The sequence below is a fragment of the Staurois parvus genome, unplaced genomic scaffold, assembly GCF_062004578.1.
Source record: "Staurois parvus isolate SC_StPar_1 unplaced genomic scaffold, SC_StPar_1.0 ptg002140l, whole genome shotgun sequence".
Lineage (NCBI taxonomy): Eukaryota > Metazoa > Chordata > Amphibia > Anura > Ranidae > Staurois > Staurois parvus.
In genome coordinates this window covers 3,936,163-3,951,573 of record NW_028319936.1, presented here as the reverse complement: position 1 = coordinate 3,951,573, position 15,411 = coordinate 3,936,163, and the positions used below count along the sequence as shown (strand labels likewise).

General features: G+C 39.6%; 1 protein-coding gene and 1 pseudogene across 1 annotated transcript in view; one reads left to right on the top strand and one right to left on the bottom strand.

Annotated features, from left to right (window-relative positions):
• CCDC80 (coiled-coil domain containing 80) overlaps positions 1 to 15,411 on the top strand; it is a 179,233-nt gene that overhangs the window by 25,258 nt on the left and 138,564 nt on the right. The window contains exon 2 of the mRNA XM_089665167.1: positions 1,900 to 3,770. Within this exon, the coding sequence (XP_089521293.1) occupies positions 1,911 to 3,770 (1,860 nt within the window). The 5' untranslated portion in view covers positions 1,900 to 1,910. The remainder of the gene's footprint in view (positions 1 to 1,899; positions 3,771 to 15,411) is intronic.
• LOC149432473 (uncharacterized) lies at positions 12,521 to 13,336 on the bottom strand (annotated as a pseudogene).

The following is a 15,411-nucleotide window of genomic DNA, read 5'->3' as shown; positions in this document are numbered from 1 at the left end:
TATATGGTTTTTGCACAGATAGTGATAACATTATACATAACATATAAATAAATAATTTTTATTGCATTTTTAATAAAGTGCTATATTACAAAAGTGTATAAAAGGAGCAATGTATGCAAATAAAGTCTGCCATCACAGTGCAAGAAAGCCTCTTTCAAAGCGTGAATAACTCCAACAACTAAAGTACAGCAGTGCTCCAAAATTCACCTCCAGTGAACATTCCCTCTTTGGCTAGGTTCACACTGCTGAGATCAGTTTTTGACCCGACCTTCAGTGTGATTGTAGTAGTGCAAGCTGGATGTTACTTTGATGCTACTTTGATGCTTCTTTTAAGGGGTTTGAATATTCTATGGAGCCAACACTGTGCTGCAATAGCACCAAAGTAGTACAGAAACCTTTTCCAAAATCACATTGTGCTGCGTTGGATTCTTGTGAAAGGCCACCATCGAAAACAATGTCCTTTGCATTGTCATGTTACTCCGTGCGACTCAAGTTGCATCTGAAATCACACTAGTATGAACTTATTAAACACAGACTCTGTGGTGGACAAGGTCAAATATCACTTTAGTACTTCCAGGAATGTATCATCATATGGTCCAGATTGCATTAAGTTTTTTTTTTTCAAGGGAAAGCACTATGGCCTTGTCTTGTGCTTTTGCACACATGAATTGCTATTAGAGATATCCAGACTTTGAATAAAGACTTCTTTTCACTGTGAATATAGACTTCATTTGCACAATTGTGTGAAAAACACAAAGCACCTTTTATAAACTTTGGATTATTGCACTTTATAAAACCAAATTGTTTGCACTCCAAAAGATTTTATTTCACTATCTGTGCTATAAGCCTATAGGATTAATTTCACATTATTGGTTCAAACCACATGGAGTATCTACATATATATACAGTATATATATATATATATATATATATATATATATAGTATATTTATTTAACTTTGTTTGTGGGACAGTACTGCACACTTTCATAATTCTTTTTATTTTCAGTTTTTCAATTTCATCCAAAATCTTTGAACAAGGGCAAGGGGACACGTGTGCAGAAGGTCAACTGCCTAAGAAGGGAATGTCTCTAAATTTGGAAGATTTCCCCTATCTTAAGCTGGCTATACACTATACAATTTTCTTACAAATTTCTGCCCAATTGAAAGTATTGTTTAGGTTTGACCTTATATTATATGGCTTTTGGTAAATCTAAAGCAAAATTCTAAAGAAAATTGTATAATGTATGGCCAGCCTTAGCAACAAGAAGTGAAGGGAAATTACCCCAAAGCAAATTTCAAAATAGCACAAAAATACGCTTGCAGTGGTTTTAACTCTTGCCTACTCTATCCATAGCTAGAGAAAAGTTTCAAGTTCAAGTTTTTCCACCAAGTGCCCATTAGGACATTGAAGCTTGGCTGCAGATAAAAGGTTGGAGCCAATGCCAGATTTTTAATGCTGTCCCTGTTGGGAGATCTCCTGAAGTGACTTCAAATCTCTCCAATTGGGACAATGTACAAGAAACAAAATTGCATCACCTAGTAGCATGAGGAATAAAATCTGGCAATGTTTTTATTGCTGCTTGTACCTTCCTGTCTTGGTGACAACTGCTCATCTTTTCTTGTCTTGGTGTCACAGAGACAGAAAGTGGGAAAAATCGATCCTCAATAGCATTAAAGACAAATAAACGTGAAAGAAAAAATAATACTAGAATTAAACTTTTTACATGTTTAAGCAGGATTTAGGCTTTATGTACATAAAAAAAATAAAAATAAATTTTATATATATATATATATATATATATATATATACAGTTAGTTTAAGGAATATATTCTTACAATTACATGTAATTTTTTAATACACATTATAGACTTTTATTGTTTTTTCTTTTGTTTTGCAGGCATTTCGAAAATGAACTGGACATTATCACTTCGCCTAGCAGTCTTGCTGGCAGTGTGGATAATTTGTGCTTCTGACAAATCTCAGGGGATCAATAAGAACAGTAGACTTTTTCGTACAAGGACAATACCTAATCAGAGACAAACTCAAAGTCATTATGTAAATAAAGACTCAAATAAGAGAAACTTGTCACAAATGATGCTGAGTGATGAGGGTCAACTTCCCGATAAAAAGGTTAACCCACAGCAAAGACCTGCTTTTAGACAAGTGCAGGCTAGAATGTTGAAGGACGACAGTGCAACCTCTGCACGTTCTAGAACAGCACGATTCCCTTCAGCTTCAAATTCCCCAAATATCCTTGCAAGTTTTGCTGGGAAAAACAGAGTTTGGATTATCTCTGCTCCGCACGCTTCTGATGGCTATTATCGCCTAATGATGAGTCTCCTTAAAAATGATGTGTATTGTGAACTTGCTGAAAGACATATTCAACAGATTGTCATATTTCATGAGGAAGGAGAAGAAGGAGGAAAAATCAGACGAATTACAAATGAAGGAAAGATATTAGAACAGCCGCTGGATCCATCAATTGTACCTAAAATGATGACTTCTCTAAAACTGGAAAAAGGAAAATTTGGTATGGTTCTTCTTAAAAAGACTTTACAAGTTGAAGAAAGGTATCCTTATCCTGTGCGTCTAGAAGCTATGTATGAAGTTGTTGATCAAAGTCCTATAAGAAAAATAGAAAAACTTAGGCAAAAAGGTTTTGTACAAAAATGTAAAGCAGCTGGAGTTGAGGGACAGGTATCTGAAGAAGGAGACAGTAGTAGCAGTGGAAGTAGTGGAGGTGTTAGCAGCAGCAGTACTACTAGTAGCTCAAAGATTGTGAAGCCTACCCAAGCTAGTAGCACTATTCAAATCACAGTTAAGAAGGAAGAGCCAAAAAGAAATCTAGTTCCTACAAGGGCTTCTAGGGTAAAAGCTACAAGAAAACCTATTATAGTACCACCAACACCCAAATCCACAACCTTACCTCCTCCAACAAAGGCAACTACACGCATATTAACTACAGAAACAAGGCCACCTACAACGCTACCTACAACAGTCCCTCCTACAACTCAGAAACCATGGACTACTAAATTTTATGCCACTCCTGAGACTCACAGATTACATATCCATGCTGAAGTAACAACGAAAGATCCAGAAACAGCAGGACATTACTTTCCTGTGAGAACAGATAAACACAGAGATAGACAGCATGTGCAGACAGGAAAGCACTTTGCTACTACAAGCAAAACAAACAAACCAATGGTCTATGAGTCCCACACAGATGCTCCTATTATTTCAACAACCACAACAGTGCATGATACAAAAGAAAACACAGGGCGTTTAGGGGATAACCGCACAGATAGAAAGGACCACAGTTCTCATGATATCACTCCAAGTCAAAAGAAACCTACAAAAACCAAGCCACCAAAAAAGAAAGGAGTGGAGAAAATTTTAAATAATGAATATGAAGACAAGTTTGACCTTGGCAAACCCACAACGCCCCAGGTGGAAGAAGTCGTAGAGGAAGCAAACATTCCACCTAAGAAAGGAAAGGAACCTAAAAAGGAGGAAAAACCTGAGAAAACTGAAAAGAAAAAAAAGAAAGCTGAAAAAGCTGAGAAACCCCCGAAAAAAGAGAAACAAGCTAAAAAAGATAAGACGGATAAAAAGATCAAGACAGAAAAAGATCGAAATAAGAAAAACAAGAAAGTCATTAAAGCAGAAGATGAAATTTTCACAAAACCAGTGAAGAAAATATACACAGAGAGTACGCGAAGGTCACTGCCAGCATTCCTAGAAAATTTTGAAGGCAAACGAAGACTACTGGTAAGTGTTTATCCTAATTATATAAATAAAAATTGCCTTCTTTTATTACTAGGTTATAAGTGCTACTGCATTAGCTGAAGCAGTGGTTCAGCTGGCCACATACTATGCAATTTTCACTTGACCAATATCATCAGTAACAAATGGGTATAGTACAGGGGCGGACTGACAACTCAGGGGGCCCCTGGGCAATAAGGGATCAAGGGGCCCCTATGTCCTCGCCCCCACACTCAAAAAAAGCCTATAAAAGGTACCAGGGGCATTTCATGGGGCCCCCTACTGACCCTGGGCTCTCGGCAGTGCCCGTGTGCTCGAATGGTCAGTCCACCCCTGGTATAGTAAGAAATAACCATCCAACATTTGCAGCTCTGGTGAAATACATGTATAAATGTAATGGAAGTTTAAATATTGTGTCTCTTGATATACTATTTACTAAAACCTACTCAAGATATACTGCTGAGTGTTCCTAAGGTTTCACAGCCATCATTTAGACTGATCAGATATTTACCCAAACTGGAAAACACTTTTAAAGGGTCTGTTTTCAAATTGGTCTTTTTTTACTCCTGACCATAATAAATAAATAAAATATGTTCAAAACTACCACGTATACCTTTAAAGATGTTACAGGTGTTCAGCTGCACAGCACAGCACCCTGTAGTTCATGGGTGTCAAACTGGCGACCCTCCAGCTGTTGCCAAATTACAAATCCCATGAGGCATTGCAAGATTAACAGTTACAAGCATGACTCCCAAACGCAGAGGCAGAGTTTCGCAACAGCTGGAGGGCCGCCAGTTTGACATCCCTGCTGAAGTTGAAGCTCTGCTTCCTTCATTGAGCTCAATTGCAACTATACTTCCTTCAAGCATGTGTAAACATTATTTTTGAATAGAGAAAGGTCAAACCCCTGTTGGGTTATTTTTTATTGTCGGTGTCCCACTTTAGAAATTCCCCTTCCCTTCCTGTCTGAGAAAAGCAACAAGAAATGAGTGGAAATGTCTCCAATGTAAGGGAAATTCCTGTAGACAATTGTGCTCAAAGATTCCTCCCCATTGGAAGAATTTCCCTCACTTGTTGCTGCGGTGGCAACTCTGACATTTTGGATTTGTTCTCACTTTCTGTCTCAGTGACAGTGGTCACCAGGACAAATACAGGGGGTAAAGCTCTCACCCAACAGGGAAGCAGACAGCAATAAAGACTAAAGAAAGGGTCTAACTTTTTCCCACTTTATCCAAAACTATAAAAAATGCCTTGTCTTGACATCCTCTACATAAACTTGTATAGTATATGCAAAGTTAATAGAAGGAATCATATCGGTTTCTTCAGGACTGCAGAAGACTAACACAAGGTATGCCCTTGCTGTGAATCACAATTAAAGTTAATTTAATTGTTATGGCAAATAAACAGTTTATAAGTAACTAGTTGGTTTCAGGGAATAGTGATATAAAGGTTAAACTATGAAAAGTGCATTTTACATAAACGAATGGCTTAGATTTGACACTGGTCACATGGTGCCTATTATATGTCAAGTTCACTAAAACATTCATAACACTACGATTGCATGAAATTAGTTTCCATTTAACCTGATCCATCTGAATGCAAAAGCATATGTAAACAAAAGGCATAAAGGTTCATGTGGGTAAGAACATTTGGACAGATAATACATAGTTCAGAAATGTTGAGAATTTATCAAGGTAAAGTGGATAAATATGTCTAAAGCTGAGAAAAATAGGCTTATTGTACCTGAAGAAGATTGTGTGGACCACATACTCAACTTACAAAACAGGCCTAGCTATGTTAGGTACAGCCAGCTTGCACCAGTCTATCACAGAATCCTATGGAAGAAATCCTCTGAGCACTAGTTGATGTGACATGTAAGAGGTCTAATCATCTGAAATCTGTTAAAGTGACTCTGTGGCAAAGACAAACAAGCTGAAATAGAGGAAGAATCTTGCTAATACTTTCCTGTTCGGCTAGTAGCAATTCCAGTCTTTCCTCTCTCTCAGTGGTCTTGCATGGCATGTCCCCAGCTGAATGCACTGGCTCTACCCTTTGGCTGCTACATCACTACAGGACACAGTATTGACATGGATAATACCACAGCATGCAGTGTGGACTTGCTATTCTGTACACCCTTAGTTTGTCAAGGAACCCAAATATTTATTATTCTATCATCTAAGGTACCCCAAAAGGCTGTATGTTTACTCTAAGCACATTTAAGTTATATAACATATTTGTGATGATAAAATATTGTCAGCCTGCTGTTTATTCAGACATAGGTGCAACAACCATTCTCATATATTATACTGTAATTAGTAGTTCTGCCACTAAGAGGTCGTGTATAATGCTTGTATAATGCAATGTTCTTCCTAGCGCAATTACTTGGTTATGATGTAATTTCCTGTCTCTGTGTTCCTCTTATTTTCCAATACAACAATAACAATCTGCAGCATTTTCAAACAGGGTTTGGGTCCAGTTACAGCCAAAGTACTAACTGCTACTGCAGATACACATACAGCTCAGAGTTACAGCAAAACAGTCTCAGAAAAAAAAGAAAAAAATAATAAAGTATATATGATGGCTACTAACAGTGTTTCATCTAAATTTTCGGTCCTAATCTGACAAAACAGAACTAAGAGTCCTAGAAGTTTCCACCAAAACCAAATTACAGAGTAGACAGAGAAAGAAAAAAACTGCTATATCCCTGACCATAGATGATGATCAAATTGTGCACAAGTGTGAAACAGCAAAAGAAATTTAGAGGCTCCAGTAGTGGACCTGGGTAACTAGGAATGGAGCCAAGGGCCACGGCAGGTAGTAGACTCAGATAGCCAGAAATTAAGTCAAAAGTCAGGGCAGGTAGTGGACTTGGATAGGCAGATGTCAATACAGCAGGTAGAAAAACAGGCTGGATAGCCAGGTGGGTTTAGGTCTTGGCATGTAGCTTGCAAAAGCATTGCTTGGGCAGCATACCAAAAACTGCACTAAGTTTAAATAGACAAGGCAAGAAGAGGAACCCAACAGGAAGAGAAGGGTGCCGCTCTAAATGGCCTCAGTATGACCAAAAGGCAGATAACCAGGCTGGACATAGACTAGCCAGGAAGCTAATTATATTAATTAGTAGGTGAGGCCAGCCAACAGTACTCTGTCCTGTGCAGGAGCAGGGTAAGATCACAGCACACAGAGGACCAGAACAACGTTGCAAGTTAGAACTGTAGAGCATAACATGTTGGCTTCTCTGCTGGTCTGTGGACTATAAGTCACAACTAGCCTTCTGGTCTGTGAATCCAAAAGTAACAGATCAGCAGCAGCTTACTGCTGAACTGTGACAGTGCACTCCCCCCTTCCCTCTTAATAGACCTTCCCAACCACCTGAAACCAGGTTTAAGGGGTACTTTTAAAAGTATTTTGTGACAAGATGCATTGACAAAACATCCAATGCAAGAATCCATGACCTCTCCTTATGCCCAAATCCTTAGTTACAGGAGTATTCCTCTGGAAGACTCAGAGTCTAATATTTGGATCACTTCATAATCCCAATTGTCTTCAAAACCAGAAGAAGTGGTAGTAATGAGCCAAGAAAACATACTGAGGAATAATGGCTTCAGAAGTGAAACATGGGCATAATAGCAAATTATGAGTTTCTTAAGGACTTGCAGTCTGAAACAGACCCAATCTAAGAGATGACTGACCTTGTATAAGTAGTCCTGTGCAGAATCAAGTTACATTGTCTGCCTTTGTGATGAAACTGCAACTCCCACAAACACTCCAGTACTGCTGAGAGCTGAGCCAATCAAACCCTGTCTGACACCATGCAGTCTTAAAAGGGAAACAGTTCTTTAACCTCCCTGGCGGTATTCCCGAGTGTAGCTCGGGGTAACATTTCAGTACCAAAAGCGGTAACCCCGAGCTACACTCGGGAATACCATGCGGCGCTGCTCCGGCATGTGTTCTTCACTTACCTTACCCTGCGCTCCCACGATGTGTCCCCTGCAGTGTCCCCGGCCATCTCCTCCGGCCGATGCCGGCATCCGGCTTCTGTGTCCTGTCCCTGTGACGTCGGGACGTACGGGCGCCGCCGCCGCCGGCGGCGGGAAATTTAAAAATTTTAAAAAATGTCTTTTTTTTTTTTTTTCATTTTACACAGTAAAACATTGCTGTTTCAACCTATTTCACATACATATTGTCCCTAGTGCTTTGTCCTGCGCCCTGCCTGCATTTTGTCTGTTCTTTCTGCCTGGAAACTGAGAAATGTCCATGGCGTCCAAAAAGTGTCCCTTTAGGTCAAAAGCGGTTTAGATCAGCTAGAGAACAGCGATAGTAAATCAGAACCACTTACAGAATTGAGTGATAATGATTCGTGGGGGAAATTCGTCATCAGAAACTGAAAACGATTTTGCGACTGAGCTCAGCAATGTGCGAACTTGGCGCTCTATTTCACATTTCAGTGTTTTTGGTTTGATTATATTATTGAATTAAATTTTTTACTATTTTTATATTATTTTTATGATTATTTATTAAATTATAATTTATGATTTTGTGTTTCAAATTTTATCATACCCGGGATGTTTACTAGACTCTTGTTCGGACAGATTTCAGTGAGTTTTTCCTAAAAATTACAGCCTACAATAAAAAAAATACATATTTCCATGCAAAAAAATGGTACCGCTTTCAGCACCAAAAATCTGAAATAATCATACCGCCAGGGAGGTTAAAAGGGAAACAGCAATGGCCCCACTATATTTCATTAGATTTTTATTGATTTTGCATATTTTACAATACGAATACATTACAGTAAACAGTAGCATGAGGAATATGTACCACTGTATAAGCACAATATTAGATAATATTCATTGGATAATAACACTTTATGAAAGAAAATTCACTGAAATCAAAATACCAGGAAATAAGATTCCGGTTAAGAAAGGTTAACAATTAAAAAGATAATACAACTTGAGACCTATATCATTATATTTGTTTAGTCTGTGGTAGAGATCACAGGTCGGCGAGTTAGTATAACCTTCTTGTTAAAGTGGGCCCAGTTGGAATTTAAGCCAAGTATTGTTACGAATCAGTATATTCTTTATACCATTGGATCCAAGGGAGCCAGGTTTTGTTAAAAGAGGTGTAGGTATATTTCTCTAAGGCTAATAAATGTTCATAAGAGTAGTGAGTTTGAACTAGGTCACAAGTTTCAAATAACGATGGGATAGTTGTTGTTCTCCATTATCTAGTTATAAGCAGTCTGGTAGCTAAGAGCACATGTGTAACTATAGGTCTTAATTGAGGTGAGATAAATTCCATGTATAAGTTAAAAACTGCCATTTGAGGCTATAAGATGAAGGATGTTTTGGTCAGTATGGATAGTAAATCAGAGATATCTAACCAATATCTCCTAATAGAAGAACATGACCAGAATTTGTGATGGATAGTTCCATTTGGTTACAATTTCCCCATACAATTTTAGGGGGTGAATGGGATAGAATTGCCAAACTAAGTGCTGGATGATGAGTTTTAAAGAGGCTAGGTAGGATTGTGATAATGGAATAGGGAGTGTGTGAAATAGGTATAGCAGTCGGGGCAAGACCATCATCTTGAAAGCTGACAATCTGCCCAACCATGTAAATTCAAATTGGGCCAATTTTTGTGTTTCTAGAATTATCATTTGAGCTTCAATAAAATTATTGGTAAATAGACTTTTTGTGGAGCTTGTTAGTGTTATTCCTAGGTAAGAGATACCAGTTATAATATTATAGGATTTGTCTGTATTATCTTTGTAGTAAGATATGGCACTAAATCTATGCAAGACCTTTTTTACCAAAGCCAGGGAAGTAATGGGATTTGTAATCATTAGTATTATATCATCAGCAAAGAGGTTACGTTTATGATCTATGGAGCCAATACAGAAGTCAGAGTTAACAGTATTAGATCTTGTATATTCCACTAGGGGTTCCATAAGTAGATTTAAGATTGGGGGCAAAACGGGGCAACCTTGGTGAGTGCCATTTGTAATATTAAATGGTTTGGATAGCATCTCTGACATGTATACCTGAGCTGAGGGAGAAGTGTAAAGGGCTAACATGGCAGATAGGATATTTCCTATGATTCCAAATTTATGGAGGACCTCTTAGAAATAAGGCCAGTGTATTCTATCAAATGCCTTCTCTGCATCTAGTGATAGAAGCAGAGAAGGCGCTTGTGTACAGTTGGCATGGTGTACAAGGTTGATGAGTCTACGTGTAGCATCCGAAGGCCTAACGGCCTGTAGCAAAGCCAGATTGATCTTGGTGGATAAGTGAAGGCATGATGTTGCTATTAATGGTGGCTATTAATTTCACATAGATCTATGTTGAATAAAGAGATGGGTTGGAAATTTTGAAGGATGGTGGGATCTTTCCCTGGCTTGGATAATTATACAGTGAGATCTTTCAGCATTTTCTAAGGGAAGAAAGAAGAGGAAGCTGCGTCATTACACATTCGGGTAAATGAGTGGCAAGGGTTGTGTCAAACAGTTTATAGTATTCACCTGTGAAACCATCAGGTCCAAAGGATTTATTAGATGGTAGTGTTTAAATGACATTTAATAATTTCAGGATTGCAAAAGAGCATTTAGTGATGCGAGTTGGACTGGTGTTAGAGAAGGAAGATTGATTTAATTTAAGAAATTTCTTGTTTAGATGGTTGGGGGGATAATGGATTATCTTTTGGATTATACAGGGTATTATAACAGCACCTGAAAGCATCAGCTATGTGAGTGTGATACCCTTTAATTTTGAGGGCCATTGCTTTACTGGTCTTGTTGCCAGTGGAATAGTATCTGGCTTTAAGTTTTTTGGGGATTTTTCAAAATATTCCAGTAATAGGGCTCTTAGTTCTTGAAATCAGTAGTTTAGATTTAAGGATAGGTTTGGTTCTTTTGTTCTATGTCATGAATAGAAGCTGTAAGAAAGTCTAGACCCTGCAATCTCTTACTCCAAACCCTCACACTTAGTTGTATAAGAATTCCTCTAATGAAAGCTTTGTTGGCATTCCATAGCGTATAAGAGTCAGTCACTGTACCTGTATTAAAGTGTTACTAAACCGAGGCCCCTGCATCCACTATATCTGGTCTCCCACAGTACACAGAACATAGAAGTGCAATTATTTTAGTAAATATAAACTGCTAAGTTCCTTTTCTCATCAGAAGTTAGAGCAGTCTTGTGACTTCTATCTGTATCCAGTCCAGCACTAGCTAAAAGCTTGTAGGAGGAGTTTTCTTTCTGCTCTAGGAGGATGCAAAACCCCTGACCTCTGTGTAACCAGTGCTGATTGGGCCTGTGCTGATCACATGCAACTCTCCCAAGAAAATAAAAAACCTCTCTAGCAATGCACACCAAACTGAATATGTACAAATGCCTACGGTTCAGTCTGTCTTATCAGGAGATAAGAGGTGGTTGCTTGAAAAAGGGGAGGAACAGAAAAGAAAGGATCAAACAGATTTTTTATACAATGCAGACGATTAACCCCTTAGGTTCCACAGTGAGTATAACAAGCATGCTTTACTGCATGTACAGGATGATTTTACTGTTGTGGGTTTAGTAACACTTTAAGTTTAAAAAATGCTTCCAGTTGGGTTCGAACATCGTCAGTGTGTGGTGTCTCTTGCAGAATCGATGAGTTGACCCTCCAGATCCTTGTGGGTGGTGAAGCTGATGAGGTAGTATTAGTGATAGTGATTGGTGCGTGATCTGACCAGGTTATCATAGAGATAGAAGATTTGCTAATGTTGGAAAATAGCCATTTGTCCACCAAAAAGTAATCAATGCAGGTATAGGAGTTGTGGCAATGAGAAAAGAATGTGTAGTCTCGCTCTGTATGTGGTAACAATGCCAGACTTCGTTAAGATCTTTTCGTAGGAATACTCCCATCGGGGAAGTATGTCGACGGGCATGAGAAGAGGCATCCAAGTAGTGGTCTGGAATAATGTTAAAGTCACCACAAATTATTAGATGGCTTTGGCATATTTTGTGAATTTTTTCATTAGTTTAGACAGGAATCTAATTTGGTGGGAATTATGTGTGTTTAGGTGTTCACCAAAGCATAGAGGGCATTGTCTATGGTGCAGATTAGGGAAAGGTATCTGCCATCAGAATCTGCAGGATTATTATGTAAGGTGAAAGAAACTTTGTTCTTTATTGCAATCATGACCCCATTTTTCTTGTCTAGTCCACATGCTTTAAAGAGCTGGGGGAAGTGTTTGTTGGTGCAAGATCGTTCTGCACTGGCTTTAAAGTGTGTTTCTTGTATGCATGCTATGTTGTACTTGGATTTCCCTATTGTTCACCATAGAGATGCATGTTTGGCTTGGTGATTTAGACTCTTGGTGTTGATGGAGAGGAGTTTCATCTTAGTGCTTGGTGAAAGTGTATTAGGTTAAGGCAAAATTTAGTTAGTCAGAGTTAGAAAGAAGGCTGGTAAGTATTAGTTGGCAGCAGAAGTAGGTGTCAGGTAGTATATGAGCAGACGTTCCGAAGTTTAGTGGAATGAACCTCTGAAGGTGCTTATATTGCCGCAATAAATAGGAGAGAATATGGTTAAATGGAGAAATACAATTAGAAAATAAAACAATTAACAAATCAACAATCAAGAAAATCAGCAGATTGCAACTCTTGAAACTGCTGACTGCGTTGTGGAATATACGTTTGTGCGGCTAGTTGCAACAGGTATGGAGCCTAACCGAAAGATATTAACATTTGTAGTTGTAAAATTGCAAGAGCTCATTTAGGTTTGTGTTGATGTTTCTTGGAGAGATGATGCCAGGGTGTTGGAGGTCCTCCTACTGTATGTGGAGAGGCATTTGTTGTTGGGGAGTCAGGGATAGTGCCCCAGGATTTGGGCATTTTGAGGCCTTCCTCCACGTTAGAAATAGCGTGTCTTACCCCATTTTTAGAGACCAAGATCTTAGTGGGGAAACAACATTGGTAGGTGATCTTGTACTCATGAAGGGCTTTCATGATTGTGTTAAATTGCTGTCTAAGCTGGTGAGTGTACAGGGAGAGATCCACATACAGTTGGAGATTGGTGTATGGAGCAGGTAGGGTCCCTAGGGTTCATGCTTTAGTTAGCAGTTGATCTTTTGTGTGGTAAAAATGTATTTTCATCAGGACATCGATGGGGACCACATCTGGCAAGTGTGGAGGTTTTAGTAAGCGGTGTATGCGGTCTATGATTGTTTCCATGGGAGACAGCTCAGGCAATAATGTTGAGATTAGATCTCTGGCGAAGCCTGCGAGCTCTGAAATTTGTACATTTTTTGATATGCCCCTTATTTTTACATTGTTGCAGCGAGACCTATCTTCCAAGTCTGTCATTTTCACTCTGATCCATTACTGTTCATCTCTGTTATCTTTGTGTGCATCTACTAGGTCATTAACTGTGTCTGTTATTTCCCCTAGTTTATTCTCTATGTGGTGAACTCTTTTCCCCATAGCCTGCATTTCTGTAGTAAAGTTAGTGAACATAGCGGCAAAATCATTATGTAGGGAGCTCTAAAGTGATATGTGCATCGCCTTCATTGTGGTGTCTAGCACCAGTTAATCTGAAGTAGGGAGGGCAGCAATTGAAGGTGGTAGGTAAGCCTGTGGTAGCGCAGGGTCATGTATGGGGCTCACCTCTCTGTCCAGGAAATCTGTATCCAGGCGAATCCAGGACTTAGCTGGGCTACCACTTGCAGGAGATGATGGAGTGGGTGAGAAGATGTCTGAGGGATCCCACTGTGCCTCAATCTCCAACAGGTCTGCATAAGGAGGTCTGTGTAAGTGGCGCTCCTGTTGAGTGCAGAACTGGTGGTGCCATCTTGTCTTTTTTCTTGCTGGTGTGAAGAACACTGTCAGCTTCTGAGGCTCGCGTTTTTGATTCCTTTTGTGGAATATGGTGTGGCGGTTTCCCCTGGTGTTAAGTGTCGACACGAGTTTGAGATCTCGCCAGCTGTAGGGTGTGGTTGCTGTGAGTCTCTGGCTGGCTTAGGAGCTCTAGATTCTGGCATCCATGCTGATCGGTGGTTAGCCATGTCCCTGAGTCTAATGTTTTTTATGGAGTGCCAAACCCTGTCTTTAGGTTGGAGTGGAATTAGTTTGCACCTGTGATGATCTGCAAAAATTCTAAATTTGATAGTGGCTGCTTGGAGCAAGCTTTGCAATGCAGACCAGATTGAATGAAAGGATTTTTGAATGACTGTTAAAGCAGGAATATCTGGAGAACGAGGAATGGAAAGAGGATGTTGTTAAAGTCTGCCACTGCCCATAAAGCAGGTTTTTTTATTGAGAAGGAGAGAAGCCCAACTGTCATGATGAGCAGAAACCAAGGCGTGAAAGTGGAAGAAAAGTCCAGGGAGATACTGAGTGATTTGCAGAAGGCTTCCAAAAACCAATGCCTAGAATGGGGACAGTTTGGGAAGGCACCTCATGTAGACAGAAAATTTTTTGGACAAAGAGAGAGAATAACGCAAGAGCAGAAGAAAGGCCAAGAAGTGAACTGAAATGTACCATGTTGGAAAATTGAGAGTGGTATGATGAAATAAAGTCCAGAGAAATATTGAGTGAGATTGTTCCCAGAACAAAACGTAAGGAGAAATATTCCAGTCGGGACACTTGATTCAGGGACAACTGTCCAACAAACGAAGTTCTTCTAATTTCCTGTTTGTCTCTGGGAAGTAAAGGAAAATTTCCCCAATGGTACACAAACAGGACTTTTTGCAGAAAGTTCACATGCAGTATGTCAAATCCAATCTGGTAGGGACCTACAGCAGTTTTATATATTGAAAACTGATTCTTTTCCTCTTAGTTAAGTGCAGCTTTCTCTGAACTGCTGTTTCACTCTGAAATAAAAACTGGCACCACAAGCATAGAGACAGCAAAGCTCTTGGTGCTCAGAAAAATGTAGATAATGAACAAAAGAGAAGTCCACAGGGTGGCATACATATTGCTGGACTTAACCCCTAATGAGGCAGCAGATTTATAAAGTGCAACTGTTCCTGGAGTTCCTTGCCCCAGAGTGGTGCAAGGTCCACTCAATTAACAATGAACACCCGTCATCTAACAATCCCACTTTCCACCATAAGTACATCTGTTGAGAAAAGTTAAACATACTTACTTTCTCTCAAGAAAAGGTGATTAACGAGGATATGATTGTCACGATCGCCGCCACCAACATGCGACAATCGCACGACTGCGACCAACAATAATACGTCATGCCCACGTCGTCAGACCCCAGACCTTCTCACCAAACTCGTGACCAAAGGACCGGCTGATCTAAAACCGCAGTGTGACGTGTGTAACAAGGCCACACCAAGCTGCACCCTGCACAGCGATTGTCCAGCTAATGGGCTACAATCGGTGCCTGCAGCCTGAATGCGCTTGTTACTGGGTCAGGTTAATTATGCAACTAACCCTCTACTGCCACCACCACTTTTGTCGGAGACTGGGAAACTCCCGTTATCAAATATACACTATAATGATTGAAAAGTCGCCTGTCCAATACGGTCACCGCAGGCCGATTGGGCAGAGGATTAAACAAACACAGTAGCGTCTCTTCAAAGGCAGGAATTCGTGAATTGCAAGTAAGCGCTTAGAAACAGTTTAACACTTTCAGAAAGAAAGATTTATTACTA